This window comes from Pungitius pungitius, chromosome 9 (genome assembly GCF_949316345.1).
Source record: "Pungitius pungitius chromosome 9, fPunPun2.1, whole genome shotgun sequence".
Classification (NCBI taxonomy): domain Eukaryota; kingdom Metazoa; phylum Chordata; class Actinopteri; order Perciformes; family Gasterosteidae; genus Pungitius; species Pungitius pungitius.
The window spans coordinates 3,573,263-3,601,062 of NC_084908.1; the positions used below are offsets into that span (position 1 = coordinate 3,573,263).

General features: G+C 45.5%; 5 protein-coding genes and 1 long non-coding RNA gene across 10 annotated transcripts; 3 read left to right on the forward strand and 3 right to left on the reverse strand.

The window, feature by feature from the left end:
• The first annotated feature begins 1,190 nt into the window (after positions 1–1,190).
• Positions 1,191–4,309, forward strand: rnf11a (ring finger protein 11a). Its single transcript, XM_037472517.2, has 3 exons — positions 1,191–1,672; positions 2,199–2,371; positions 2,610–4,309. Exons 1-3 carry the CDS (start codon positions 1,574–1,576, stop codon positions 2,779–2,781), a joined length of 444 nt encoding a protein of 147 aa, XP_037328414.1. The 5' UTR covers positions 1,191–1,573; the 3' UTR covers positions 2,782–4,309.
• Positions 4,310–4,512: 203 nt separating this feature from the next.
• hmox1a (heme oxygenase 1a) lies at positions 4,513–6,338 on the reverse strand. Its single transcript, XM_037472500.2, has 6 exons — positions 6,271–6,338; positions 6,118–6,177; positions 5,714–5,825; positions 5,367–5,582; positions 4,994–5,266; positions 4,513–4,902 (listed from the first exon to the last, which is right to left on the reverse strand). Exons 2-6 carry the CDS (start codon positions 6,168–6,170, stop codon positions 4,720–4,722), a joined length of 837 nt encoding a protein of 278 aa, XP_037328397.1. The 5' UTR covers positions 6,171–6,177; positions 6,271–6,338; the 3' UTR covers positions 4,513–4,719.
• Positions 6,339–7,131: 793 nt separating this feature from the next.
• On the forward strand, positions 7,132–10,534 carry LOC119218234 (uncharacterized). 5 transcript variants are annotated; one of them, XM_037472501.2, is made up of 7 exons: positions 7,132–7,520; positions 7,996–8,385; positions 8,595–8,677; positions 8,761–8,811; positions 8,892–9,245; positions 10,085–10,207; positions 10,293–10,534. In XM_037472501.2, exons 2-7 carry the CDS (start codon positions 8,262–8,264, stop codon positions 10,335–10,337), a joined length of 780 nt encoding a protein of 259 aa, XP_037328398.2. In that variant the 5' UTR covers positions 7,132–7,520; positions 7,996–8,261; the 3' UTR covers positions 10,338–10,534. The 5 variants fall into 5 exon arrangements, with proteins under 5 accessions (XP_037328398.2, XP_037328403.2, XP_037328407.2 ...); XM_037472506.2 differs by having other exon boundaries at positions 10,085–10,171; XM_037472510.2 differs by having other exon boundaries at positions 8,649–8,677.
• Positions 10,535–11,805: 1,271 nt separating this feature from the next.
• On the reverse strand, positions 11,806–12,616 carry LOC134132761 (uncharacterized). The gene is made up of 3 exons (XR_009956953.1): positions 12,426–12,616; positions 12,028–12,077; positions 11,806–11,819 (listed from the first exon to the last, which is right to left on the reverse strand). It is a non-coding gene; the product is annotated as an uncharacterized LOC134132761 (long non-coding RNA).
• LOC119218631 (uncharacterized) lies at positions 11,974–17,158 on the forward strand. The gene is made up of 8 exons (XM_037473207.2): positions 11,974–12,168; positions 12,626–12,960; positions 13,150–13,260; positions 13,883–14,005; positions 14,238–14,601; positions 14,705–14,752; positions 14,841–15,148; positions 15,268–17,158. The coding sequence occupies exons 2-8, from the start codon at positions 12,628–12,630 to the stop codon at positions 16,807–16,809; spliced, it is 2,829 nt and encodes a 942-aa protein (XP_037329104.2). The 5' UTR covers positions 11,974–12,168; positions 12,626–12,627; the 3' UTR covers positions 16,810–17,158.
• A 2,435-nt stretch (positions 17,159–19,593) lies between these two features.
• On the reverse strand, positions 19,594–27,476 carry lyl1 (LYL1 basic helix-loop-helix family member). The gene is made up of 5 exons (XM_037472853.2): positions 27,401–27,476; positions 27,123–27,286; positions 25,062–26,090; positions 21,334–21,431; positions 19,594–20,787 (listed from the first exon to the last, which is right to left on the reverse strand). The coding sequence occupies exons 3-5, from the start codon at positions 25,769–25,771 to the stop codon at positions 20,261–20,263; spliced, it is 1,335 nt and encodes a 444-aa protein (XP_037328750.2). The 5' UTR covers positions 25,772–26,090; positions 27,123–27,286; positions 27,401–27,476; the 3' UTR covers positions 19,594–20,260.
• Positions 27,477–27,800: the final 324 nt, after the last annotated feature.

Consider the following 27,800-nt stretch of genomic DNA (forward strand, 5'->3'; position numbering starts at 1 on the left):
TTAAATGCAACAGTGTTTTAGTGCAGTTCAGAACAACACAAGAGAGAATCAAGTTTATTGGGCCTTGCCGGCCTGGTCCATCTGAGTTCCTCTCAGTTCTCAGTTCATGAAACAGTAAGAGGATGAAAAATACCAAGTTTATCTGTTTCTTGTGCCTAACATGCGACATGGAGAATGACAAAGAGTACGAACTTAAAGGCACTCTGTAGCCACGGTCCACTCCAGGGTCGGGTTCCTGCTCGGGGTTCTTGTCCTTCAGAAGGAGGAAATGGGGTTGCCTTTTTGAATTGCCAGCGGCGGTGCATCCTGGAGGAGGCCCCACTCCAACATACGAGTGTAGACAGATCGTAGAGGGGGGGGGGGACACTCACCTCTTTATCGTGTAAAGCCTCTGGTGAAGGAGTTGTCTCTTGGACCGAAGAACTACGGTCTTCACAGCCAAAGGGTGCTGCAGCACGCTCAGTGGGCGGTGGAGGACTAGTGCTTTGAGTCTGGTTTCCACATGATTTAGGAAAGTGCTGGCGCTAGAGGCGCTGTGGTCTAAAGGTTTAGAGACTGATTATTAGAGAAAGCCAAATTCCCACTTTGTATACAATCCAGGGGTTTTCTGACTGCTTCACTCTACAGCGGCTCTCTTTTCAATCAAAACAAACAAGTACAGCATATCACCATCACTTTAGTCAAATGGTTCCTACTGTCCTCGACCCACCAATCTCTTTCTCTAATCAGGTGTGTGCCAACATACTAAACAAACATCACTAGATGATCGTTGTATTCTTCACGCAGAATTTGGTTGCTGGGCTCCTGCATGAAAAACATGCTTTGTGTATTTAAAAGCAGAACTATATAGTCCTATGGTATTGGAGAGAAGGCAACCCCATCTTTAGCCGATATCTGTAACACTCTGCAACTCACATATGTAACATGTATTTTTAATTCAAGGTAAACTGTCTCTTTATTAAAAACGTATCATGTCCCTCTTTCTTTGAGGTGATCTATACGATGTTGTGTAAATGCCACAGAGTGATACAACTACACTTGGTGTTGCAATTGTACACAAAATGATATTTTAAAAACGTGTTAAGGTTATAATCCTCCGTTTTTATCCCGAATGCGCCTGAGCGTCGTGTAATTGAAGGCGGAAGTTGTGTATCTTCGCAAACGTAGCGGTGACGTCATTCCGGTTAGTAATTTTTCGTAAACAACAAGAAGGTTACACGCAACCGGACACGCAGAAAAACGCCTCGCCGTGACGGTCTAATTCTTTGTCACCAGTCGTCTTGTCGTGTATCGTATCATTGAGCGTTTATTCCACGAAAAGAGCGACGTCGCTCCTCCTGTGGTGTGTCCCTCGAGCTCTTTGTGGGATGACAACAAACTATCCGCTAACAGCTAGCTACGCTAACAGTCGGCTACGCTAACAGTCGGCTAGGCTAACAGCTAGCTACGCTTACAGTTAGCGAGGCTAACGACGCGTTGAAACGTTAACCAATTACCTTAGCTCCCCTTGACGCTTGATAAAGTGTCCGTCCCCCCCAACAGCGGAGCTGACTCTCATGGTGGTCCCGGCTCGATGGGGAACTGCCTGTTTTCTCAAGGTGCGGATGATCTGTCTCTACTGAACGAGTCGGAGGGGGGCAGTCTGCCAGGGGAGCCTCCGCCGCCCTACCAGGTGAGCTTCTGGGGCTACACCCCGATGATTTTTCATCATTTCACCCCGGTAATTGTATTCCGTTAAAGGTTAACTTTTGTATTTCAAAACATGAATCATATTTCCACTTGTTAATCTGTCTTCGTGTGTAATGCATTCGTTGGTCCAGTATTAAGACCGAACGGGCTGCTTTTTCACTTACGATGATAATCACGATTATCCCAGATCAACTCATTGTTAGTGTATTTTTTTAACCACGATATGTGATAGAGAATATGTGTTTACGTTTGATGTTATTATTGTTCCAGTTACCATTGTAGGTAAAGTAATATGACTCCACAATGCTGATAAGAGTAAACAATCAGAGTCCCGCCTACCGAGCGGTTCTTTTGATTTCGTGTATTGCTGCTAGATGCACAGGAGCATCCCGCTGTCTAGTGGCATCTAAAACTGATCAGCCTGACAAACATCCACCTCAGAATTCCGGTATAAGGCTGTGATACAAAGAAACATCTAAGTAGATTGTGTTCTGTTGCTTCCTCTCCAGGAGCGCGACCAGCCCGTGCAAGTGTACCACCCCACACCAGGAGAGAGTCGCCTGGCTTACCAGCTTACCGAGGAGGAGCAGGTCCGCATTGCCCAGCGAATTGGTCTCATCCATCACCTCCCCAAAGGCGTCTTTGACCTGGGCTCGGACCCCTCTGACAAGAAAGTTAAAGAGTGGGTCAAAACTATGTGGATTGTTATTTATTAATTTTTAAATGAATGAATGTTGTTGTTGTTATCTATCTAACTCAATGCACTGGCTTCTTTTTGGTATCATTTTAATCAAAGCTGATAAGGTCTGATTCTGTTCTCCACATTGTCCTGCAGAATCTGAATAAGTGATTGACCTGAGCTAATTTCCCAAACCTCACCTCCATACATAGATCATGGACTCAATCTTTCTCTCTACCAGGTGTGTGATCTGCATGATGGACTTTGAGTATGGCGACCCCATTCGGTTCTTGCCCTGTCTCCACACCTACCACGTGGACTGCATTGACGCGTGGCTGATGCGCTCCTTCACCTGCCCCTCCTGCATGGAGCCGGTGGATGCGGCCCTGCTGTCCTCTTACGAAACCAACTGAGCAGCACCGCGACGGCTGCTCCTGCCTAAAACTAACTGCACCTTCTTAGCCAAAAACCTTCCAAGTGTTTCAAATAGGTAACCGAGGTCATGTGCATTATGCAGATGTTTAGGGGGGGGGATGCAGAATGCAAGAAGGGTTTGAAAACAGTGCCCCATTGCTTAAAGTCTGATATGCACCTTTTAGGGCTTTTGAAACACTTTGCCTTTAACAGTAGGACGACGTGCTAAATTAAGCTAGATGAAGAATATAGAAAGCTATACACGTAGCAAAATATTACTGCAAAGTAATGTTGTTTTTGTACGGCTGACAGTCTTTTTTAAATTTGTGATATTTTGAAATTCATGTCTCCATCGTGATCTACATCCCCTTTCTAGACTTATTGTGCAATATGTACTGCCAATGGAGAAAAGGCAGAATATTTGTCCCAGTCCAGTGACGTTTTTTTGTGTTTTTAAAGAACAATGAGGCCTTGAATGTGACAATAACAAATCGCCTCTCTACTGATATGCAAGGATCAGGACACCAAAAAACAGTGATGCCATGTGGTCCCCTGACCCCTGGATGATGACATAGAACGGGCTCCATCCTGATGCAATCCATTTTATTTGAATACAGTTGTCGGTACGGTTGTTCCTTACGCTGCTTTTATAGATGTGGATCTGATTTTGTTTTCTATCTTTTTCTTTTTCCCACACTGAACCGTCTCTTTTGCTTTAACTTTGTGCTCTGTTTTGTTTTAAAAATCAGTCCTTGGTGTGTCCTTTTTAATTGTTTACTGCAAGTGATGTATACAAAGACAAGATGTGCACGTCGGGGCACTCCTCGCCTGTAGACTTTGTAGATGATTGTGTGCTGTGGTGTGTGTGTGTGTGTGTGTGTTTTCTGAGGAGACGGCGTGTACAGTTTGGCATGTCGAGGTGTCATTGTGACTCGTTGGTTGTAAACCTCGCTGTAGTTCCTTCTAGTTCCAAGCTATTTGTGGTTTTGTGGTGTAAGCCTTCTTTTACAGCAAGTGATGCATCTCTTGGGTCTGGTCAAACAAAACCCCTTTTAACTATTTCAGCGTGTACCCTGTGATACTGAACAACACAAATTGCGTTGAATTGTGAAAGTAACGCCACTGCAGCAGAACAGAAGTCTTGAATGTAAAGTAGTGTCAAAAGCATGCTGAGTGGTTGGAAGACTAGAGAGGATAGACAAGTACAGTCCATTTAAAGCATTATTTCAGCTTTTAGAGATGTGAACAGCACATGTGACAGTAAGAAGACTTTTGTGATTTACTCAGGCTGCTGTGCCTTTTAAGGTTGAGGAAAGCCAATTCCTGTGAAGTACAATCCTCTGACATGACTTTTTCTTCTTCTAGTTGTTCTCTTGGGGCAAATAAATACCAGCACTGTACTGATTTGTGTCACTATGAATGCGGCCAGAAATGAAGCAAAGGAATTTGCTTTGGCCGCTGTTAACAATCAGTTTGGGTTTTAATTTATGATGTGTGCCGCCAGAGCGCAGATTTATTAAAATAAAAGTACACCAGATTTCACACATTGTCTTTTAATTGAGTCTAAGCAGTAGATGGTTTACCAGCAGCTTTATTAGAATTCTCCCAGTGTGACGCTTAGTGACATGTAATGTGTTCTAGCAATGGGAACACAGCAAGAGCTCACGCACAAAAAGAGGAAAAGGGAAGAGATGCTTTGGTTTTTTTTAAAATATCTTTATTTACAAAGTAGCATATTTACAGTATTAGAAGCTCACTTTCATGCACACTGATTAACCGTCTTTGACAGAAAACCAACCTTAATGCAAACTTGGATACAGTTCACAGTGAAATTAGAAGACATATTTTACAGTATTTGGTCATTTTCAGGCACTATTTTTCAAACTGATTTTTAACAGTAAAGGATAACCGCAACAGACAAACGCGTTGTGTTCACTCTAAAAAGCATAGATTCCAATACCGACTGTGGCCACAGCCACAAAAATTCCCAGCAGAGCCCTGAACAGCGGAGATGATTGGATGAAGGCTCTGGGGATCTGGAGCATCTTCACTGGAGTGGAGAAAGTCTGCAGCTTGTTTTCAGGGACACTCAGCAGCATCTTCTGCAAATCATCAAAAACCTGAAGAAAGAAAAGAGAAAAAAAAGTCAATCAGCTGCTTCTGGTTTAAATGGTTTGGACAGGAAAGTTTAAGTCATCCAAGTTTGTGTACCTGGATGTTGAGCTCGAACGCTCTGACAGCCTCCTCCAGCACGCCGTTCCTCTCCTCCTCCGTGAGCTCCACGCTGTTCATCCGGCTGCGGTACAGCTGTTTGAAGCGGTTGGGGCTGGACACGCCCGGGAAGGCAAAGAACGACAGCCCCTCGCTACTCTTCAGCCCCATGGACTTCTGGGCGATTCGACCCAGAACCTGCCCTCCTGACAGGTCTCCTAGGTAACGGGTGTAAGCGTGGGCAACCAGAAACTCAGGGTTTTCTTTACCGATCTGGAAAACAGAAGCAGGGGTGAAGAGTTATTTCAGTATCAAACAGTAGAGAAACAAAATATACATTTTTATGGTATAATCCGATACCAGGAAAACATACTTGTCTTAGCCGGTGGCAGTATCTCTTAGTGGCAGCCGGAACAACGACCTTCTCCCTCCAGTCCGGGCCAAGGAAGTATGCCAGGTCTTTTTCGATAGCCTCCAGTCTGGCCAGTTCAGCGGGGAAGTAAATGGCGGCGACGCTGGGGTGGTGGCAGTTCCTGTCCATCTCCTCCTCCAAGGCCTTGTAGACTTCATACAGCGAGCACAGAAGGAGCTGGAGAAGAGGAGGAGGAGGAGGAGGAAGGGTGGGGTCAGGACAAGGCCATCCCAGTAGCTAATACAAAGATGTATGAACCAAAGTGGGATTGATAAAAAAAAAGAAAAGTGATTCAAATGTTGTGATACCTTGAACTGCGGCAGGGTGACTTGTCCCTTCTGGAAGCTCAGCATCAGCTCGGTGTTTTCTGCCCGGATGTGACTCTCCTTTGTCACCATTTTTATTTGTTCGGACAAATCCCTTGAAAAAAAAAAACAAAAAAAGATAATAAAAATGGGATTCCAAAAGCACAGAGGATGAACATAGCGTTAAAGCACTGCACCTACAGGTGCTTCATGTACAGCTGATAAACCTTTACAACACATTGTTGCACCAAACCTACTTCTGGTTACTGCAGCGCTGCGTCGTTATAAGAATCCTACTGATTGAATGCAAGAATCTACGAGCATTTCAAGGATGAACACTGCATTGTTAAATGTTATTGCTATTTTATTTTTTTTACCATTTCATTCAATCACAGCAGCTCACTCACCTGTCTGTCATCTGCTCTGCTGTTTGCGTCGGATTCTTCTTCTCTGTCTCCATTGTGAACCTGAAAAACCAAAATGAAACATTGAGATGTCAGAATAGTGCTTTCCCAGGATCACCAACATGCACATTTCCAGAATAACGGTGTTTCACTCACCAGTATGTAGGGTCTGGTGGTTTTCTCTGTGAGCGCAGTGATTCCCTGTGTCCTCTCTGGATTGCAGTACACTACAGCGGTCGTCTCTCCTCCTTTTTATACGTTCCTCCTCTTGTCTCCTCCCTCCAGTAGCTGAATGAAAACAGGAACCCAGCTTAACGTGATACGGCAACTTCAGCAAAACCAGTGGGAGGGACTGTGAGTTAACATGATGCGGCAACTTTGAGGACAACTTGGAAAAGTTCTGAGGGAGGGACTACGGGACTTAGCATGAGCAAGGAAGTTTTTTTTTATGGAAAGAAAGGGAGGAGGGCCCTGTGCTAAGCATGACGGTGCAGCTTTGGAGCTCACAAAGCAGGATCAGGCGCCAGGAGGAGGAGACTCAAAACATGACCCTGTGAGTTTCTGAAGCCAGAGACAGGAAGTGTTGAACTGTGACTAATGTTCCAGTGAAAATCACATGATTCTTTTGAGACTCCAACGGTTTTTCAGTTGAACCCGAAACATGAACAAGTTTAACCACATAACCAGATCACTGATAAGTTTATCCACGTTCACATGAGAATAAAGAAGAAACGATACTGAGAGCAGATATGAACAGTGAGATGTTAAGCAGAAGAGGAGTGAAATATAGGTCAAAACATGCTGCTGTCATGATTTTAACCATATGTATGTACAAAAAGTTAAAAAATCACATGTAATATATAGATATCCGATTCTTGACCTGGTACTACGACCATTAAGTAAAGGTTAGCATGAAACACTTTATTTTAAGTAAATTGATGCAAATGTGTAGAGATTATTTTATAGGGGAAAGGGGGGAATGAGAACAAACTATACAAATATAAAGCACACCTGTCGAGAGGACTGGCTAAACAACTGCAATCTGATGCCCTCTGCTCAACACGCTGCAGCAGCACGACGTCGTAATCTACTAATAAGTCACCTATTCGACCAGATAAGCTGCCTCACTGCAGACTTAGCGTGAATCAGCAGGGAGACGGGCCAACGCTAACCGTGAGTCAGCACTTAACGCTCCGCCCGCGACCTTCACGGAGCTCACGCAGACTTGACGCGACACTTTGGACGCGAGGGAACGGCCGAATTCAAGGTTTTTTTGGGAGAGGTTGTTAGCCACGTGCTTGCTGCTCGTTTAGTCGACAAAAACCCGGATGTAACCCGCGCAACAGTTTCCCTATAAATGAACGTTACGTGTTCAACGTCCTGGAAACGTCAACGATTGTAATAAGGTGACCCACACTCTTTTGTAATGTTAACCAGATAAAACTAACTAACTCAACCAGCTGGCTCAGATTTAATTAAAGGGCCGCCATTTAATCGCGTTACCTAGGTAACCGTTATTGCTTGTTTTAGCACACGCAGCAGCCCCATGGTACCAAACCCCCTCAGATAGTGGAATAACTAAGCTAACTCCGTCTGTTTAGCTTAGTATGCATTTCCCTGATTGTGTTAGGTCATGTGCAAATAAAAACTAAAGGTCAATGATTCCTTCACTTGCCAAGAGCCTTCTAGTCTCTCACATTTAGCATTACCAGACTACAGTGTGCTGTAACTGCTGATCCTTCTTTATGGTCCGGTGCACAGATTAAATCACAATCTAAACTAAGTTAATTCTGTGTGATAAACTTAATTCTTACATTCAATCTTAAATGGTGCTCATACTTTAATATCACTGCTTCTTTCTCCCTCTCGTCCTGTGTGCAGAGAAGCAGGCCCACCGGGTGGAGACGGCCAAAGAGCGAGATGGATGTGGAGGATCCACATCTGGATTTTGAGGAATGTAGCACCAAGTGATCGCACACGGGTCTTCACTGGTAGTCTGTGATAGTTTAGAGAAATTCTGCTTTTTAACCTGCAGCAGACTAACAGTTTGGAATAATTCCATGTGATGTATTGTGAAATCGTCGTCTGGTTATTGATCCTAATGTTATGTTGCCTTATCAGAGGCCTATTTGAAGCAGGACCATACTATGCTGTGGCGCATTTGTTGTTTTTGGATGTTGCGATTTGAATCCCATGTGTGTGATGGCTTAATATGCACCTGTTTTTTTCAGCGAGTGGAGGGCCTGCTCGACAGGGAAATGAACCCCTCTGGTAAGGTGCTTTTCAGCGACCATGCCTCCACCGTGTAGATCCGTCATGGCTCTAATACAGTCTGTCGTAGCGGGGAATGTTGACGGCATTTCAGCCAAAAGAACCATCACCGATCTTATGAACACGATGCAATCTAAAGATGCAGGAAGGGCACTCCATAGGATGAAGATATGTCATTGTTGTGTATGAATTTGTGACATGTAATGCAGATAATATGGAGTGCCCCGGCCTCCCTCATGCTTATCCAATCTGTTTGCCACAAGGCCAATGGGAAGAAAGAAGAGGAGAAGAGGTGAGAGTACAGATGCGATTAGATATGTTTTACCATCTTATCTCCTCGATACTCCTAATTCATGCGTAAACGTTCCCTTCCAGGATATCCAGTTGTCACGTTCCTGTTGCACAGCAGAGGTACCCATTGAACGGGTAGTTATCCTTAATGTTGCTCAGTTGATTTCTTTTTTCACTTCTACTACCCGTCACTGTTTTAATTTTGTTTCTCCCAGGGGAGTCTGAGCCCCATAACCGAGTACTGGGGGTACTCTAATGACCAGCACAACATGGCCGACTGTGCTGGAGGCGGGACCTTCACCAGCCCCCGTAACACTCCTGTGACCCCCGGGCCTTGTCCGGTCGTGCCTGTCCCTGGCTCAGCGATAGCTGCTGCTTTTGCAGCGAGCACCGGGGGGACGAGCTCCGACACCTGCGCTCCCATCAGCCCTGTGTGCAGTCCCACCAGCTCAGACTGGGACGCTCCCAGTCCTGGCTGCTGTGACGGGGATCCTGTTTGTGCTGCAGCTCACCTCCACCTGTTGGGAGAATCCTTGTCCCTGATTGGACACCATCTTCAGGAGACAAATGTGAGTAGATCCATTCTGTGAAAAAAAAAAGTTCTATTGAATACTGGTGCGGGTTACGTTTTGCATGGATCAGTGGTTCCTAAACCTTATTTCAGTTATGTAACCCTTTTGATTTATTTTCCAAGTAGCCCCAGGCAAGCAAAAAATATAAGCACGCACTTGTGGTTGTCATTGTTGCAGCAGTTGACAGATTAGGGAAGTTCACAATTGACTTGGAAATGGAAATAAACTGCAGCCTGACACGTTGTTGGGGGGGAACACCACCCTGAGCACGTAATTCTATTTGAACATCATTTTCTGTGCCTGACTGGTGTTGTTTTAAACTAATTGATTTCTACAATGCCTGCATTTTACCTCAGTAATTTAGGAGTCCTCTAACATACATTGTTACCTGGCATACAAATAAATCATGATGGAGATTAAGCTCGATCAATTTGCGGTCCCTCACCATCACTGCACCATTTGTTCATTTTCCACCTCAACATGATTATTTGTCTCCAAACTTAACGGTTTAATTTCCAAAGTGACGTGGAACATTTAGGCATAAATATTGCTGGCCACCGTTTTGCTAGACAAAGCAGAAATGGTGGCTTTGTTTATTGCCAAAGTGACAGGTAATGGTGTTAATATGGTGCAATAATACAGACCTTCACCATGTTGAATATCATCACAGTGAAACAGTAGGTTCATTATTGATACCAAAGATGATCTGTGAGATGATGAAATCCATGTAGAATACGTAGAATCCTTTTACGAATTGATTGGAGATGTGAGATATTATGAAATGCATGTTAAACATTTATTTGGCCTCCATTGGCCCGCCATTGCACTCTCTGCAGAAAACGGTGAGCGCGTCGAGCAGCGCGTCTCTGCTCTTGGACTCTCTGCTGTGTGCCGTGGCTCCTCTCATCGGCCTCACCGCACAGGTACCAGAGCTGAGGAGCTGCACTCGGCACACGTTGGTGAGTGAGCGGAGAATACACACCACACAGTCGCCACTTCACAGATTTAATACAATCTTATGGTCTTTTTTTTTTTTTTTTTTAGCGCTCCACACTGGAAAACATTTCTTACCTGATGCCCGGGTTGTGAGTGTTGATGACCCGACGCACCCCTCACTGCACATTCTGATGGACGTTATGAGTTAGTTTACATTTGGAAGAGGCATCTTTAATATTTTGTTTTCATTATAGAAATTGAGAGATATCGCATCATGCAAGTTTAATTTAATCTTTTGGGGAACGTCCTGGTATTTGTTGTTTAATTAAATAGGTGTGTAAAGGTTTAATTTATGTGTTTTTTTCAGTCGGTCTCTGGACACAGTAAAAATGAAGATTTTCTTTCTCTTTGCAGAGGAGTTAAACAGGCAAGGCCGTAGATTTACAAGTTTCACAAACTACCAAATAACAAGTTCATTTCAAGTGATACAACTGTATCTTTAGCCCCTGATATAGGCTACTAAAATAAATATGACCTCCATTTCATATCTGGGTAATTATAATAAACTAGAATAAAATAAGTAGTGAAGAATATTTTCATTTAATTTAAACGGAAATCAAATGACCGTGACTCATTTTAGATGTTTAAACTGTTAAAGACCGACCAATAAAAAGGAAAATGCGCTGCTTTATTTCGGTCAACTGTGGTGACGCTGAACCACAGAACTGAGCTTCCAGGAGAAGGCGCTGTGGGGCAATCCCTGCTTCTCACACGCAGTCTAGCCTTTTCGAATGAAATAATAAGAACACAATATGAATAATGCCACATATGCCTGATATTCAACTCCGGTTTAATGTTCACCAGCCTGGAGAGGCCGAGAGAAAACCACGTTTGGTGGGGAAAGAGCACTCGAATTGATTCCCAAATCACAGTGTCTAAACATAACGGGTACATTTACAGTTTTGCATGTGGCGATGTGACCGTACGGCAGAGTCACTTTACCCAAACAAAACACAAACTACTTCTGAAAAACCCAAACTAAAGAAAACGTTGCATACAACATATTCTAAAAAATAAGTCAAAAACGGAACTAAAAGAAACTACCATACCATATTATAATAATCCTCCTATAATTCCTATAATTATTGTATGGAATGTTTTCAAATGTTGCTCACAATTTATGGGATAAGTTTGTTCCAACCTCCAATGGACTCATGGGGCTAAATACATGCTTGGGGTGTTTCAATTGAGCTTTTACAATTTGAATTGACCATGGGTTATCATTGTCAGAATTGTATTATGAATCATATTATCCGTCTTTTTTTAAAATTTCATTTCTTTTGCTGCACTTGAGGTTGAACTCATTTAAGACTTTGCTGTTCAAAGGTCATTATGACCTCAACTCAATATTTGAATGGGCTTTGAGGTTACCAAACCGACACAGTGTTGGTGTAAACTGCTCTATGTGGGGAGTCCTGTGTGTGTGTGTGTGATTCACATCGCAGCCGACCGAAGACCAAACCGCCGACTCGCCCTGAAGGCAGACGACGTCCGCGTATGTGTCACCTGTAATTAACCGAACAACTCAAGCGCTATATGGAGTTCACGTTGATTGGGCGGCTGGCGGGGTGTGGTCTATCAAAGCAAGGCCGAATGATTCATGTTGGCTTGGATGCCTCTCCTCCGCCTCCTCCGCCTCCTCTTGGAATGCTCGGCAGCCCGCGGACAAAAGAAACCTGTTGCGCACAGAGAAAAAAAGAAGAAACCCCCCCCCCCCCCCCCGCATACTTCTGAGTGCGTTCCTGTGGTGAGACAGGTTCCTCCCCAACACGGCAAGTTTCACCTGCGTAGGCAGCTGTTAGTCGTCGACAGGTTCGCTTCAGGTTGAGCTCTCTGGAGGAGGGAAATAATTCAGCGAAAAGCGAATAAAGCGCACGCAGAGACGACGTCTCATGAACACAACTTTCAAATCCCAACACTCTCAGTAAGTATGCTTGTGTATTGTTTACTGGACCAGGTAGTAGTAGTAATGTGGGAGTTTAACTATTTGTAGATTAACGTCAACACAAATAATAGTCAGTGCTGTGTAAGCTGTAAATACACCGAACAAGTTCTCTTTCAGAATCGGGTTCATTTCCATGTTTGCGTTTCATGTGATCTTACAGTGTTGCATGTTCGTTACTTTTTTTATATGTTTTGTGTGTTGTATGTTTAGTGCATTCGAGTCCATGTATACAGTACCAGTCAAAAGTTGGCTTTCTCAAACACGGTTTGTGTCCAAACCTTTTAAACAGAGCTGTACATTTGCCGGTAGAATGTCGTCGGACAGGACGGCCGAGGTGTGGTGACTCATGAAGCTAAAAAGTGATGAAGTTGGTGAAGCAGGAAGGGCGCAACAAGTAGTACAATAGTGCAATAAATCCTCCCGATCCTCTTTCCAGCCATGAGTGAACTCTTGAAAGGGAGGAACTACGGGTCCTCGTCCCCAGACCTGAGACTTGTCCTCCTGGGGAACATCGGGTGTGGGAAGACGTCCTCGGCCGACACCATCCTGGGCCAGCTGTCCCCGGCCTCCTGGGACACCTCCAGGAGCTGCCAGCTGCGAGCGGGCATCGCCGAGGGACGCAGCGTGACGGTGGTGGAGGCGCCGAGGTGGTACTGGAGCGGCGGCAAGATGGAGGAGGGCGTGCGGAAGGAGACGCAGCGAGCGATGACGCTGCTTGCCCCGGGCCCGCATGCCATTCTTCTGCTGGTGCCTGTTAACCAATTCACAGAGGTGGACTCAGTTTGCCTTTGCGCTTGTCGTTTATTTATTTTATTTATTCACTCATGGAATCATTTGGACCAGCGTTGGAGAACCGTCTCCTAATGTGGAATATTTTATATTACAAACAAAATGAAAAGGTTAGAGTCCAGGACAATGAGCAACGTACGTCCTGACATTAGTGGTCTTTGTCTTTCTCAGATGGACGGTCTTGTTCCTGCAGAGCTGGAGGATGTGTTCGGGAAGGATGCCCTGTCTCACACCATAGTCCTGTTGACCTGTGGCGACTACTTGATGGGAAAATCAGTGGAGGTATTACTTGTATACTCTTTCTATAGTGTGCCAGATATGCATTTAAAGATATATACGGATAGACAGATATTTACTTTATTAGTCCTGCAATTGGAAATGTTTGCGCTGCAGCAGCATTTGTATTCACAGTAAAAGAAATAACATAGTCATAATTAAAATGTATCTACGAGAGAAAACATTTAATTAACTAACAAGCGGTGGTGCTGCAAATATCTAACCGAACAAAGAGACTGTGTTCATAGTTGTGAGAGTGGCCAGAGTTGATTTAATATGAAGTCTTGTTTCATTGGGCAGAGAGTATCTCCTGTGTCTGTCACGGTTGAGTCGGTTTAATACCGAGAATGATCCTCCCCTCCACCACCTTTTGTCAAGCCCTTGTATTTACAACACACGTTTTTTATGTTTACCCTACACTTTGGTATCCCGCAATTCAACTTGAGCTCTGCTTGTTGAGTTTAAAACCAGTCGGCCAGTATTGTACCCGGACACACGGGACCTCGGTGAATACTTTGCAAGCCCAGCTGCTTCTTATTGGGACACTAATTCCCAACCGATCACCGAGAAAGAGACGTTTTATAACAGCAGGAGAGCGAGGTAACACGTCACTCTATGTTTTCCACAGGAATACCTGCAGAAAGAACACCTGGGCGTGGGGAAGATGATTGAGCGCTGCGATGGGAGGTACCATGTCTTCAACAATCGCCAGAGACAAATGAGGGAGCAGGTCTGCGAGCTCCTCGGGAAGGTGAGACGTCTGCGTGTGGAACCGCTGAAGGAAAAGCGTCAAGAGAGTTTGCTGTATTTGATTAAAAGTGAAATTCTGCTTTCATAACATACTACTCGTAGTAGAGCTCTGTTTTCAATTTCTCTGTTTTCAATCACACATGGCTGTATTCTAGACTAGTTTCAATAATTAGGTCGATTAAAATTTAATGGTGGAAAAGGGTAAATGTAAGGATGTCTTTTTTTTCTAACAGGTGGACGATATGGTGTCGGCAAATGGTGTTTTCTATATGAAAACAGTCCAGGAGAGAGAGCTGGAACAACGGGTGAAAGACAGAAAGCGAGAACTTCTGGAAAGTTACAGAGTTCAAAAGGAGGAGAGAAAAGAGGCTGTCGCTTCAACGCATATCCCAAAAGCAGAAACACGGAGGAGCGGGGAGGACCGCACCGACTCCGACAGGTGGAGGACAGACCAGAGGGGAGAGATGGAGCAAAGTGTGGCCGTGAGCCAAAGATCTAACGGGCTCCATTCAACTCCAGCGCCGCAGCAGCGGTCCTCTTCAGAGCCGCACAGCGACGGGCAGCCCATCACTACGCCCAGTTTCAGCCTAAACAACGGTCCATATTTTCAATTTCCTACCCCGTGTTGTTCTAAATCAAGATTTAAAAAAATGAACGTGAGCACAAAACCAGACTTATATGTACAGTTCTTCATCTGCAGATGGTGCTATACTCTCTCAAAAGTCGACTCCTAAACTGGTCTCAACTTGTGAGTCGCAGCCCCGAGTGTTTCACATTGTAAAAGTGCACCCAAAGAGTTCTAGTTTTCCATATTAAACTCCCCTGATTGTTTTCAGTTCGCCACAGGATAAACAGCCCTGAAGAGAGGTCTCCCGAGGCGTCTCCTACCTCCTCTCCTCATTCGCTCTTCACCTCCTCTCCAGTCTCGTTCCCCTCACCCGCCCCGGCTTCGCCACCCGGCGCCCCGTCCTCGCCCTCATCCCCCGCGGAGCTGCGTCTGGTGCTGATCGGGCGATCGGGTGCCGGGAAAAGTGCAGCTGGCAACAACATACTGGGGCGGAAGGCGTTCGAGTCCTGCCCCGAGAGCCTCAGAGCCGTCACTCAGGCGTGCGAGAAAAAGAAAGCGCTGGTCGAGGGCAGACGGGTACGCGATCGAGATGCTCATTTCATTGCACGTGCGATTGCCGGCGTCCCAAGAAGCAGGTCTTTGCCACGCTACATCTGGTCTCCCTACATGAACCTGTCCTCTCTCTCCCCCTGCAGGTGGCGGTGGTGGATACCCCGGACTGGTTCAATTCAGAGCAAACTCCAGAAGAGGTGCGAGCCCAGATCTCGTCCTGTGTGGCCTTGTCCAGCCCCGGTCCACACGCGTTCCTGATGTGCGTCCCCTTGGACCAGCCTGCAAAGACCGAGCTGGCGGCTCTCGAGGCCCTCGAGGCCGTCTTCGGCCCCGATGCCGTCCAGAGGCACGCGCTCCCGCTCTTCACTTACGCAGATAAACTGAGGCAGAGCGGGAAGGCGGGGGAAGGCGGCGTGGAGGCGTACATCGCTGCTCAGCGGGGGGATTTGTTAAAGATTGTGGAGAAATGCAGAGACAGGTTCCACGTGATGGAGCACGGAGGGGGCGGGGGGGACGCAACGAATGTGGAAGAGCTGCTGGAGAAAGTTGAGCAGATGGTGAATGAAGCTGGAGGAGTGTGCTACTCCAACCCTGCTTTTCATGAGGCGGAGAACATAGTGAGGCAGAGACAGCTAGAGATAGCAAGGGAGAGACGGAGTGGGAGACCAGAGCAAGACCGCCATTATCCCTTCATGGAGCCAGTGGCTGAGCAAGAAGAGGAAGTGAGAGAGGAGGAGATTGAGCAAACGAGGGACGAGGCGGAAATGAGTGTGAGGACGATGAATATCGAGAACCTTCCTCCCATCACGCGTTCCACCATGTCCCCCTCACTTCTGCGCTCCGTGATGGAGAAAATGCAGACAACCGCAAAGCTGCTACCCAAGCTGTTGGAGGATGGCTCCGGGTGGGCCGGCGAGGGAGCAAAGAAGGTGACGGGTAGTGAGGTGTGGGGGAAAGTCGGCAGCGGAGCGCAAAGCGTCCACCAGCAGCTGCTGGACAGCTCGGTTTGGGGGAAAGTGGGAGCCGGGGCCGGACATGTGTCCAAACTAGTAGGCGCTAGAGTTCCCAAGGTAGTGGTGGACAGCTCCGCTTGGGTGGGTTCTGGGGCAAAGTCGGTAGCAGCCAGCCCGGTGTGGGGTAAGGTCGGATCGGGGGCCACGGCGGTGGCGGACAGGTCCATGCGCGTCGGAGCCGGGATCGGAGCCGGGGCGAAGAATTTGACTCACAGTCCCGTGTGGGGAAAAGTGGGCTCCCAGGCCAGAACTGGAGCGAAACTGATGGCCGAAGGCTCCGTGCGAGTTGGGGCCGGGATCGGCGCCGGGGCAAAGAAGGTGGCGCAGAGTCCAGTGTGGGGGAAAGTGGGCTCCGGGGCCAAAGCAGGGGCCAGAATGGTGGCGGAGAGCCCCGCGTGGGAGAAAATGGTGACTACTGCTAAACAGGTGCCAATGATAGTCCTAGGGGGCGCACTGCTGGGTCTGGTGCTCGGCGTGGTGCTGGCAGGCGTGATCGGCGGAGCTGTCGGGGCGGCTGCCGGGTCTGCGCTTACCGAAGTGGGCAGACGGAAATTCAGAAAGGGAAGCACGATAGACAAGACGGATGAAGCAGCAAGAAATGCGCAGAGAGCAGCAAACGACAGCATCGACTCGCTGTTAAAAAAAGGAGAAAAGGTGCTGAAGACTGAATGAATGGCTGAATAGATCATGTATTGGCTCAATCACATTCGTTAACATAAAGGATGAGATCTGTCTTATATATTAGATATTGTCAAATCTGTGATGAAATGCAATTATTTTGAACCTAAAATTTGGCACATTCATTGATCCGTCATTTAAAAAGTTGTACTGGACATACACACTACATCAGTCGCAGCTCCTACAACACTGTGCTTCTTGTACTTTACAAAAAAGATTATAAAATGACTTAAACATAATACAAATGAACTTAAAAAAATAAATAAGTGTCATTGTGTTTTTCTTGCATTAACTAAACCTCTACTTTTAAATCGCTGCACCTCACTCTTGGAACCCTCAAGCTGCTTTGGAGGACCTTGTTCTTCTAGCACGTCTATTCTTCACATGGGACCAGCACTTTTTAGTCTTGACGGAGTCGAGCTGCTGATATTTCTGCATGCCAGTGATCAAAATTGGCTGAATGGAGGCGTGGAGGCTACGACGTTATCTCTACGTCCCAGGCTGGCCGCCGTCAACCCCCCCGCCCCCCCTTGGCCCCCTGCATCAGAAGAGGGGAAAGAAGCATCAGTGCCAAGCAACATTATTTCGTTTCATCTTAACCGATGTTTTTGGGTTTTATATATTGATAAAAAGATGTTTAAAACAGCCAAATTGGACAGTGTCCCTTGTTTGACCCCCTGCGTTGGTCCTCTGTGGTTAAATAACGAAACGGGAGGGTGGGGGTGGGGGGGGGGCAGTGCATCCTAGCAGCGTTGTGAAAGCTGCTCTTCCTGTCGTGTGGTCCCAAGACCGGTGGTGCAGCGGTTCCCAGAGCATCCTGGTGGCTTCATTCTTTTTTTCTTCCTTTCTCTTTTGCAGTGGTTGGCACCACACACACACACACACACACACACACACACACCAGCACGCCACTCCACTCCACCAGGAAACTCGTTGGCCGTCAATGAGACAGCACTAACTGTAGGCGTTTCCTGGCCTCTTGACAGAGACACAAGCTCTGCAGCGCAGCTGCAACCATCCCCTCGCCTTCTCACTTATGCAAGTTCTACACCACCAACACCGCAGCCCCCACCACCACCAAGCTGAACCCCTTCTCCTACCGCACCCAACATCCACCTGGCCTTCCTCAGACAACCTGCGATGGTTGGCTGTTACATAAATCTTTCTGCCACACCCATATTGCACAAACATGACAAAAAAATGTAGTGGTGGAGTAGGCCGGTTTACTATTTTTTTTACATTTTCTACTACTACTAGAGGCAGCTTCTACTCCGCTAACCAACATTTGACAGGCAAATTTTGTACATATCAAAATACAAAATACTGATCGGCTAAGAAGAATGTATTGCAAAAATCCATCATAATTTATTAAAAATACTGACTGTTAGAGGAATATCACACACACAAGCCCTATGCTATATGCAACATATTTATTGTTTTCTTAGCCAATGGTTATTGATGGTTATTTTTTATTACATTGTCATAAAGTGCATATTCATTTATCTTTATTTTATGGAGCCTTCCATTGAAAGCTCTTCAGACAATTATACTTGTATGAATGATTTTGGTAGTCAAATTGTGAGTACAGGAAGTTCAGTGTTTCCCCTACGTTTACAACTTCAGGGGGGTTTAGTTTTGTTTAGTTTCTTTTAATTCCAGACTATCTTAAGGGGGCTAATTTCGCCTGATGTAACGTCAGTGGTAGAGGACAGAGAACGTGGTGTGAAGGAGGCCAGTGGTCTACTGGTCTGTTTCTGTATTTCTTCTGTGGTAGAAGTGTATTTGTCATTTGTTGTCAGGCCTAGGCGACTCCAGTGCACAGCCTAAACTAGAATATTTCATTGTTAAAGTCAAAGTTTGTATTTGTGTGGTCAATTTTCACCAACGACCCTAACAACATGCTGTCTCCAGGGTTCCTGGGGGGGGAGGAAAAGAGCCGAATGGACTCGTCACGCTGGGGCAGAGCTCGTGTGTGCCTGAGGACTGGTCACGTTGTGCTTTGAGAATGAACGAGCACAGAGGCTTTTCCAGGAGTCGACTTGTGGACGACTTCATGCAGGTGAGGAGTCAACACACCGACTGGACTCCCCGCTTCGACAACCATCCCGTTATGATTACAGTAGCAAATATCTCATCGCAAGTTATAAAAGGCAGTTTTGGGGATTTTTTGGTTGATGTTCTGTTTCTCACTGTTAAAATACACCTACCATAATTCTAGATCACACATTTCTTTGCAAGTGGCCAAACTTGAGAAATCGGCAGGGGTTCAAATACTTATTTTCCAGACTGTAATTATATAACTGATAATCCGATCATCTTATCAACATCACATCATCAGATGCAATCCATTTTGTAATTTTGCAATATTCTACAATACTCTTTCCTCCTCCCATAATAAAATAACATTTTGTGAAATTGAGGTTTTTGCACAATGAGCACATTTGGTACCCGTCTGTACAAGCATCAAAACACAGTGACCCCTTTACTTCACTAATGTTTTGAATGCAGGACTTAACAATGTGATATTGGTACTGTTATTAAAATGTATTAATAATACTGCTTTTTCCACCGTTTACAACATGTACCCAGCACCCAAACCAGCTGCTCTGCAAGGATCCAAAACAGTTAAATAATATTTCTTTTCAGAACTGCCACGTCACATTAGTGTCAACAAACCGCCCCCATTCACCTGAAGGAAAAGACTTCACTCAATAGTTTTTTCAACATGGAATTGAACTCCGTTGTCTTTGAATGTTCAGCGTGCAACATGTAGACAAGTTGTTATTGCAATTTATTGAAATGTAGACCCGTGACTTAAGTTAGTTAAGATAAACACTGTACTTACACATCTAACACCTCATGGTTATGGAGTTCATCTCACACAGGGGATTTTGACACTGAACACTTAAAAGGATGAACGTACGTCCCCTAAACATTTAAACATGTTGAGAAATTCTGCTGACAACGACAAGTCTTTGGAGCGCAATAAGAGGATGTCAAATAAGGAACCGCAAACTAAAAGGGCACTTTATTTCTGTCTGGTACAATGTGTCACAATGTGAGGGTGGTACCGTGAGCCTCGCCTCTCCGACAACGGCGTTAAAAGCTGGACACTTGGTATTTCTTGGTCGTCCCCGTAATCGTGCGGGAGCAATGCCGATTATTTACAGGTACGAGGCTGCATTTGGACCATAAAAAAAACTTTGGTTTGAACAATCTTGTGTTTAAATATTTTCCTTTGGTCTACAGAGAAAAATTCAGTTTGTTCTGTTCTGTTCTGTCCTGTTTTACATAATTCATCACTTCTCATCCCCATTGTAAAGTTCGACAAACAAATATTGTGACCTTATTTGGACATAAAATGTGTTCAAATATTCGGCGATGCTTTGTGCCTCTCAGCTTGCCGCACGGCACAGATACATTTCAAAGAGACATCGACATGGTGTCACCGCTCGTCGCTCGTGGCTGCCACCGTCCTTATCTGCCCCTTGACCTTTCCCAGAATGCCGCGTGTCACCAAAGAGGTCTTAGCCACGAAGCTCTCCTCACTGTCCGTATCGCCGTAGCAACTGGACGTTTCCGGGGAGTTGGACAGAGCAACGACCGAGTCGGTGGAGTCCCTCTCTCTGCGCACTGCGGCGGGCCGGGCCGAGGGTGGGGGGGCGGCGCGGGCCGGAGGAGGGGGGCTGCACTGAAACACGCGGTCCTGTCTGCTGCCGTCCGACCCAGCCGCGGTGACCCCGTCCTCCTCGGAGTCCCTGCCCCGGTCCTGTGCCTGGTCGCTGAGCAGCGTCACCAGGAAGTTGATGTACTTGACGGCCAGACGGAGGATCTCGTTCTTGCTGAGCTTCTTCTCGGGGGGGTGCGTGGGGATGAGCTTCCTCAGCTCGGAGAAAGCCCCGTTGACGTTTTGCTGCCGCCAGCGCTCGCGGCTGTTGGTGAAGACGCGGCGAGCGATTTTCTGGGGAGGGCCTGTGAGACACACGTGATCACTGCCTGAGTTAATATAAACGTTATTAATGTCTTGTGTGACCAAAGCATGGTTAAACTTATACTCAGAACACATCAACGACATCTTTTCATTCAATTCAGTATGTGGTACTCACTAGAGCTCCAGTAGTCTAGTACTCACTAGGACTCGAGTAGTCACTTGAGTATTAATCCACAGTTTTCACCAAACCAATGCACTTTTTACCCTTTATATTTACATTTTCTAAAAAAGCAGTGCCCTGCTGTTTGAGGTAACTGTGTAACGACCAGTCTTCGGTGCAAACATTCACTTCGGCCTGCAATGCCGGTTAAGGAAGTAGGAAAGTACTGACACATCGTTGCTGTCAGTTTTTTTCATGTTAGGACTTCGTGACAATAAGGCAAATACACAACATCTGCAGCCTTATGTTTTAAATTCCTTAGATATGAACAATCTCCACCACGTGAGCAGCATTCAATCAACATCATTTCAAACGTTCACAAATTGATATTTATGCCTTATTTTGTATTTTTTACACGAAGACTCACAATCAGTGATCTCCACCTCAAAGTGGGACGAGGGTCTTCTCTTGATGCGGCTGCTGCTGATGAGGCCATAGTTTCCTCCTGAGGGACTCAGGTAAGAACTAGAGAGAAAAACAAGGCAAAATGTGGCATTTTGTAACTTAATTTGTTATCTAGCACAGCTTGATATATACTGTATATAAATATAAATATATATATATATATATAGATTAGGGCCAGGACTGGATTAAAAATATCAATCTAATTAATTAGAGGCTTTGTAATTAATTAATGGAAATTAATCCCATTTTAATTGCATGAATATTTGACCTGAGAACAGTGAGAAGTAATTTTTTTCACATGGATTTTTATTTTTGTTCAACCAATTCCAGCAGACAAGTGTAGAAATAGCATATTTAGAAATATAGTACTTTCAGAAATTCAGGTAGGTAGAATCTATGAGAATCTATGAGAATTGAGGTTGGATTCAAAAGCATCAACAGGTTTGTGGTGGGACAGTGCAGGGAGATAGCAGGAAGGCTGAAGTGTGGAGGATCCTCAGTTCAAACCTGTTCTCTCAGAAGGAGGGTTTGGTTGCAATCAGGGCTTCAAACTGTAAACTTTGAAACAGTTTGGAGGTTTAGTAAACAATCCCAAGGTCTAATATGAGAAACGGACACAATGAGGCATGTGCTTGAATAGCACAATGGAACAGCTGAAGGGCTGCAGGCTCCAACCTGCTGTCTGAGGTTGTGGGTTCATACCCCTTCATGCAGACATCACTTCTGCTTTGAAAGAGTTTTGAGGTTTGAGTAGCAGTCTCAAGGTTAAATACGAGAAACAAAAATGTAATTGGTGCATGGTGAGGTAGTGCAGCACAAGAGCTGAGGAGCTACTGTCCTTACCCTGTAGGTTGTGGGTTCAAGCCCAGTCTTGGGTTTGAGCCTTTGGCTTTACTTCAGGTTTGAGTAGCAATCTCAAGGTTAAATACAACAAACAAAGGGTTGGTTAGTGTGTGGTGAAGTAGCACAGTGGAAGAGCTGCTGACATAAGCCCCTGCACTGCACTTGAAGGTTGTGGGTTCAAGCCCAGATGTTGAAATATCATTTAAAAAGAGTTTTGAGGTTTAGCTCACATGCTCAAGGTTAAATAGGAGAATCAAAGTTGCCAAAATGTGACCAGGACTGGTAGTGTAGGGGTGAGTGCACGGTGCCAAAAGCCTCTGTGCGCACCGCCAGTGGGTTCAAATCCCACCTGCCAAGTCTTGAGCGCACTACCGCGGAGGTAGTAGTGGGGGCATTGTCCCCACTGGTTGTTTCAGAGAAGTGAACCCTAGGGGTTATGCAGAAACATAAGGCGCGTTCACTTGAGTTATGATGGCATTGTCAAGAATGATGAAGAATCTTTTGAATGATGATGAATTGACTAAATTTGATGTTAATTGCTTTGCTTTTTGCACTTATTAGCCATGCTACGTAGCCTATAGGGTTCCACCTTTTTGACGGGAGAGAAGGCCGGATGAGTCAGTAAAGATGAGCAGATGTGTCTCATTCAGTGGTCACACTGACATGAAACATATTACAGCCTCTGAGGGCATTTTTCAAGACAATCACATGTTTGTCTACTTCAGGGCATCCTGTGGACAACCTTAAACTGACAGTCTGGCACAGGTTGTAGATTTGTTTACCCTTTTTAGTGCATCCACCCTCCAATTCTCTGTTACATTCAAATTCAACTCACTTGTGCCTTTGCAGGAAGGATGAATAGCATGGTTGATCCTCCAAGATGCACCAATCCGTCTCTGGGGCAATATCCCATTATGATTTTTTATAAATGTCAGTTACCCAAAACTAAAAAAGGATTTAGGAAGAGCCACCATGTCCCTTGAGGGTTGAACCCAGATAAGGTTTAAAGTTAATCTAATTAATTTCACATGGATTTTTATTTTTGTTCAACCAATTCCAGCAGACAAGTGTAGAAATAGCATATTTAGAAATATAGTACTTTCAGAAATTCAGGTAGCCTATAGGTAAGTAGACCTTCTGTAAACTATGTTTTTTTAAGTAGACCAATACTTTCAAGTACATTGGTTATTTTTTCAGACGTGGACTTAGTTACCCTGGTCCTTAAACCAGTCATCTGGTGCAGTGTGGGTTGGGTGTGGGTCCTTGTACTCGGGTCGGGCTAACGTCCACGCTAGCTGCTAATTGTTTTGTGTTGAGGTGATACTTGAGGCTCGATGCGGATTCCTTGTTGCACAGCTTGCACACAACCATGCTCTTATCGACGCTTCCATCCGTGTGTTTATTATAATAAGATTTCCCATTCACGGGGCCACCCGACACGGTCTCGTCAGCTTCTTCGTTCATGTTCACTGTGGTTTGTTGTTGTCTGAAATCATGAACGCTAGTTGGTGCTCCAGTGTAATCGGTCCTCCGAAACTCATCCAGTGAGAAACGTTCCGCGGTGCAAAAAATAAGTGTAAAAATGCGTAAAAAATGTTTGTGTTATTTTTTGTGTAATTAATTAATCTTAATTCACATTGTAATTAATTAATCGTAATTAACGCGCTAAAGCCCCGGCCCTAATATAGATATATATATCTATATATACAGATTCTAATGTTTAGTTTCTACAGCATCTTGTCCTTATCTTAGGGAGTGGATGGAGAAGAAGATGGTGGGTGGGGTTGATAGAGTGTGCATGCAGCGTTTTAACCTAGTCTCATTAAGTCTGCTTATTGGCTGATTCTACTTCAGGGGGATGAAATCGATCAATGCTTCCTGCTGCAAAGTGACCGGAGAGAAGTGAGGTGGGAATCGTACTTTCCAGACCGAACAGACAGAACCGTAGATGTAGGGGATAGAAAGCTCACATCTTCCATAGCTGTACTTCTTTGTTACGGAAGTAGGAGTAGATAGAACAGTGGAACAATAGGAGGACTTAGATAGAAGTGTATTTACTGTAAATCTATGTGCAATTTCAAGTAAATACTTTGTTTCAAAAGTGATATTATTGTAAAGTTGCTTTGTAATGTAATGTAATGATGTCTCTTGTTGTCTCTTTTTTGCTACTAGATGCACACAGAAAACATTCCGGGATGCAACTCGCGTTCAGCTACCGATTGTCCAGATGAGTAAATTTACTGTGAGAAACGTCAGGTCCCATCAGAACGGCACACATCCTGCTGTCAGTTTTTGCATAACTGCGCTGCGAAGCCACAATTAATCACCATGGGAAGTCGTGAAATCCAAGCAGTTGAGGTTTCATATGAAACGGGAAATTGTAACGGGTATCATCATCCCTCGTTTCTGAGGAAAGCAGATTTCGGTAGCTCCACACCTGTTTGCATTGACTGGTAAAAGGATGTGGATGAGCGTGTGCCATGCGTGTGTCTAGTGCTTAGTGTACTGTTTGATGCTTTGGAATTTACACTATAATATTTCCCCTATCGCTGAAGTCCTTACAGAAACAAATGCAACCCCCAGAAGATCATTTTTTACTGCTCATGATATGTAAATATCAGAGTTAGGATTTCTAATGACATTAACTAAATAACGTTAAAAAAGCCTTTTGTTGTAGTTTTTTTCCAGACTTTTTTTTTTTTAATTGAGGAATAGAAAAATGTTCTTCTTTAAGCAGACAAAATGATTCAAATGATACAATCACACTGGGCAGCTTTCACTCCTGAGGGTCTGAAGAAGAAGTTGTAAAGTGAAACGTTTGCTTACGGATGAATCCTTGAATCTCACCTGGTGAAGAAGGGGTGCGGCGACAGGTACTGCTGATGCAAAAGGTGTGCTGGGGAGGGAGCTGAGGAGCCCCCAGAAGGGTTGGCCACAGGCCGCTGACAGCGGCGAAGGTCTCCGTGGGGCCCATGCCGCAGGTTGGGTATCGGGTGGAGGGCCGTCAAGGGGGTGTTGGGGAGGGGGAGAGGGGGTTTGCTGTGACCGAGGCTGATGACGGGAATGTGCGGAGGAAGAGGAGACGAAAAGGAGCACGGAGGGAAGGATGCGGCGGAGGCCTTGGCTGGTGCTGGGAGCAGCGGAGGCGGAGAGGAAAGAGTTGGGGACCCGTTGGCAGCGGCGTCCGGGGCTGTGGTGCTCTTTGCTCCTGCTCGCTTCTCGCCCTCCTCCGCCTCCTCCTCCTTCTCCTCCCTTGTCTCCATGACGATGGGCTTAAGCGAGCCTGAAGAGGAGACGTCCTTGGGTCCCTTTTGCCCCTTTTTGAGAGCGGGCCGTGGGCAGCCGATGGCGTCCTCAAATGACGTCTTGCTGCGGGGGGGACTGTGCTGCTCTCCGGAGCCACAGGACGGGGAGGACGGGCGGGGCAGCTCGGAGGGGGAGACAGGTGGGCCGGAGGGGTTCAGTTTCTCCATCATGTTGGGGAATCTCTGTTGCTGGTGCCAGCAGCCCAGCGAGCGAGGCTCTTGTGCCTGAGCGAGGGCAAGTGAGCTGCTCATGTGCGCCGCCTGCAGCTCGTCCTGCAGAACTCGCTGCACCTTTTGTCCCGAGCGAGCGGTGCAGCTTTTAATGGAGGCTTTCTGCCGCGTCGTCGCCTGTGGGCGCAGCGTGGAGTCCGGCTGGTTGTTGCGGTCGGATTTGAAGTGGATTTCTCTCACAGAGCATCCTGAGCAGCGGATCCTGGGTTCGCGAAAGGGAAAGCCTCCAGTGCGCTCAATGAGTCCGTCCGTCCGTGTGCACTCAGAGGATGTGAGTCCAAATCCTTTTCAGCATTTAAAACGTCCCTGACCCCCGGAGATTGGACTGATATCAAAGAGCCTGTTGAACAAAAGAAAAGCACACTCAGGATATATATATATATATATGTGTGTATGTATATGGAAATGTGCTAAAAGGTCATTATTTGCAGATAAGTGCCGCTACAACTAGTGTTAAAATGTCTGGAGTAGTTGTTTGTTTCCTCAGTTGAAAGCGTTCATGCTGGTTACCGAGTGAATTCAATGTTACAGAGGAAGACGTTTGTTGCCGACAGGCCTAACACTCTTATGATCTCGGGTTTTGCAATCGCAAGTGTTCCTGTTTTGTCTTTTTCTAGTGGTCATGACTTTATTTGGACAGTTCCCTTTTTCACAATGATTGTCCAAAAGTTAGTTTTTTATCGTTTCATTTTGCAGCAGTGTTATTTTTGCTGTTAATTAAATGTGTTGATGGAAAGCAACCTTTCTACACAGAAACTTCATTCATATTTACAGTTTCACTGTAAAAGGCCATAAGTGAAACCTTAATTAGCAGCACACTTAAGTAAGAATATTACTTTTGCTTTGATAGGCAATAAACAAAAGCAGAGTTTGTTTGTAGCATTTTTAATTAATAATGTGTGTGTTTGTTTAAGCACATCGAGCTGTCGATTTGTTTTTGATCAAATTCTTAAATATCTTATCTTTGATAGATTTTGATAAAGCTTTGTGCAATTTAATCATTTTCCTCTATTAGACTAGAGTATATTTGTACAATGTGTCTTTACCATCCCCTCACTGGTTAGAAAAAGTATTTTCTGCTTTCAACGGACAAACGTGCCGATATAATCTGACGCAACCTTTTATATCACATTACCGTCTTCATCTTATTACCACAAAATACAACATTTGAATGACCAGTTTTTAACATTTTTAATATTAAGTAAGTGCAAACCTTAATTGGCTTGTGTCAAAGAAAATGTAATTATACGCTATATACATTTATTTTATATTATATACTATAAATAATAGACAATAATTTAAAAAAAATACAAATACATATAGTCACACAAGTCAACATATAAAACAATAGTCCAAGAACACGGATACTCACAGACACATTGTGACGTCCAGCGTGACTCTTCTGCCTGTCAACCCAAATCCACCAGAGGCGAGGACGCACATGCTGTATCTCCTCAGTGCTTAAGGCCCTCCTCCTCGTCCTCCTCTTTCTTCTTCTTCTTCTTCTTCTTCAGGTCACTCACACTCCACTGCAGCCTGTCAGTGCCAGAAGTCACAACTGTCTGACACCACTTAAAACTCTGCTCAATAAAAAGATAAAAACTAAATATTCACAAAGGTATTAAGTTTGACTAGATTGTGCAAACGCACTTAGCTTTTGCTCCTTAAAACGAACATGCACTCAAAGAGTGGTGATGTTCTCTGCCTCCCCTTCTGTCCATATGTCATTCTCCACCCCCCCCCCCCCCCCCCACCTCTCGCTCTCTCTCTCCTGTTCGACCTATCTCTCCCTTCTCTCCCCCCCACCCCCCCCCCCCCCCTCGCCGAGGAGACACAATGCTTTCGCTGGTCGGGAACTGGAGAGTGCGAGGTGGGAGAGAGAGAGAGAGAGAGAGGGAGGGTGGGGGTGGGGGGTGGGGGGGGGCAGCCATGTTGCAAGGAGAGTTTTCCGCTCCCTGCTGGACAAGAGGATGTGCGAGTAGAATATGGTGGCTGCTGATAAGAGCCTCAAATGCTGCCTGTGGCCTGCAGATAAGGAACCTCCACCCCC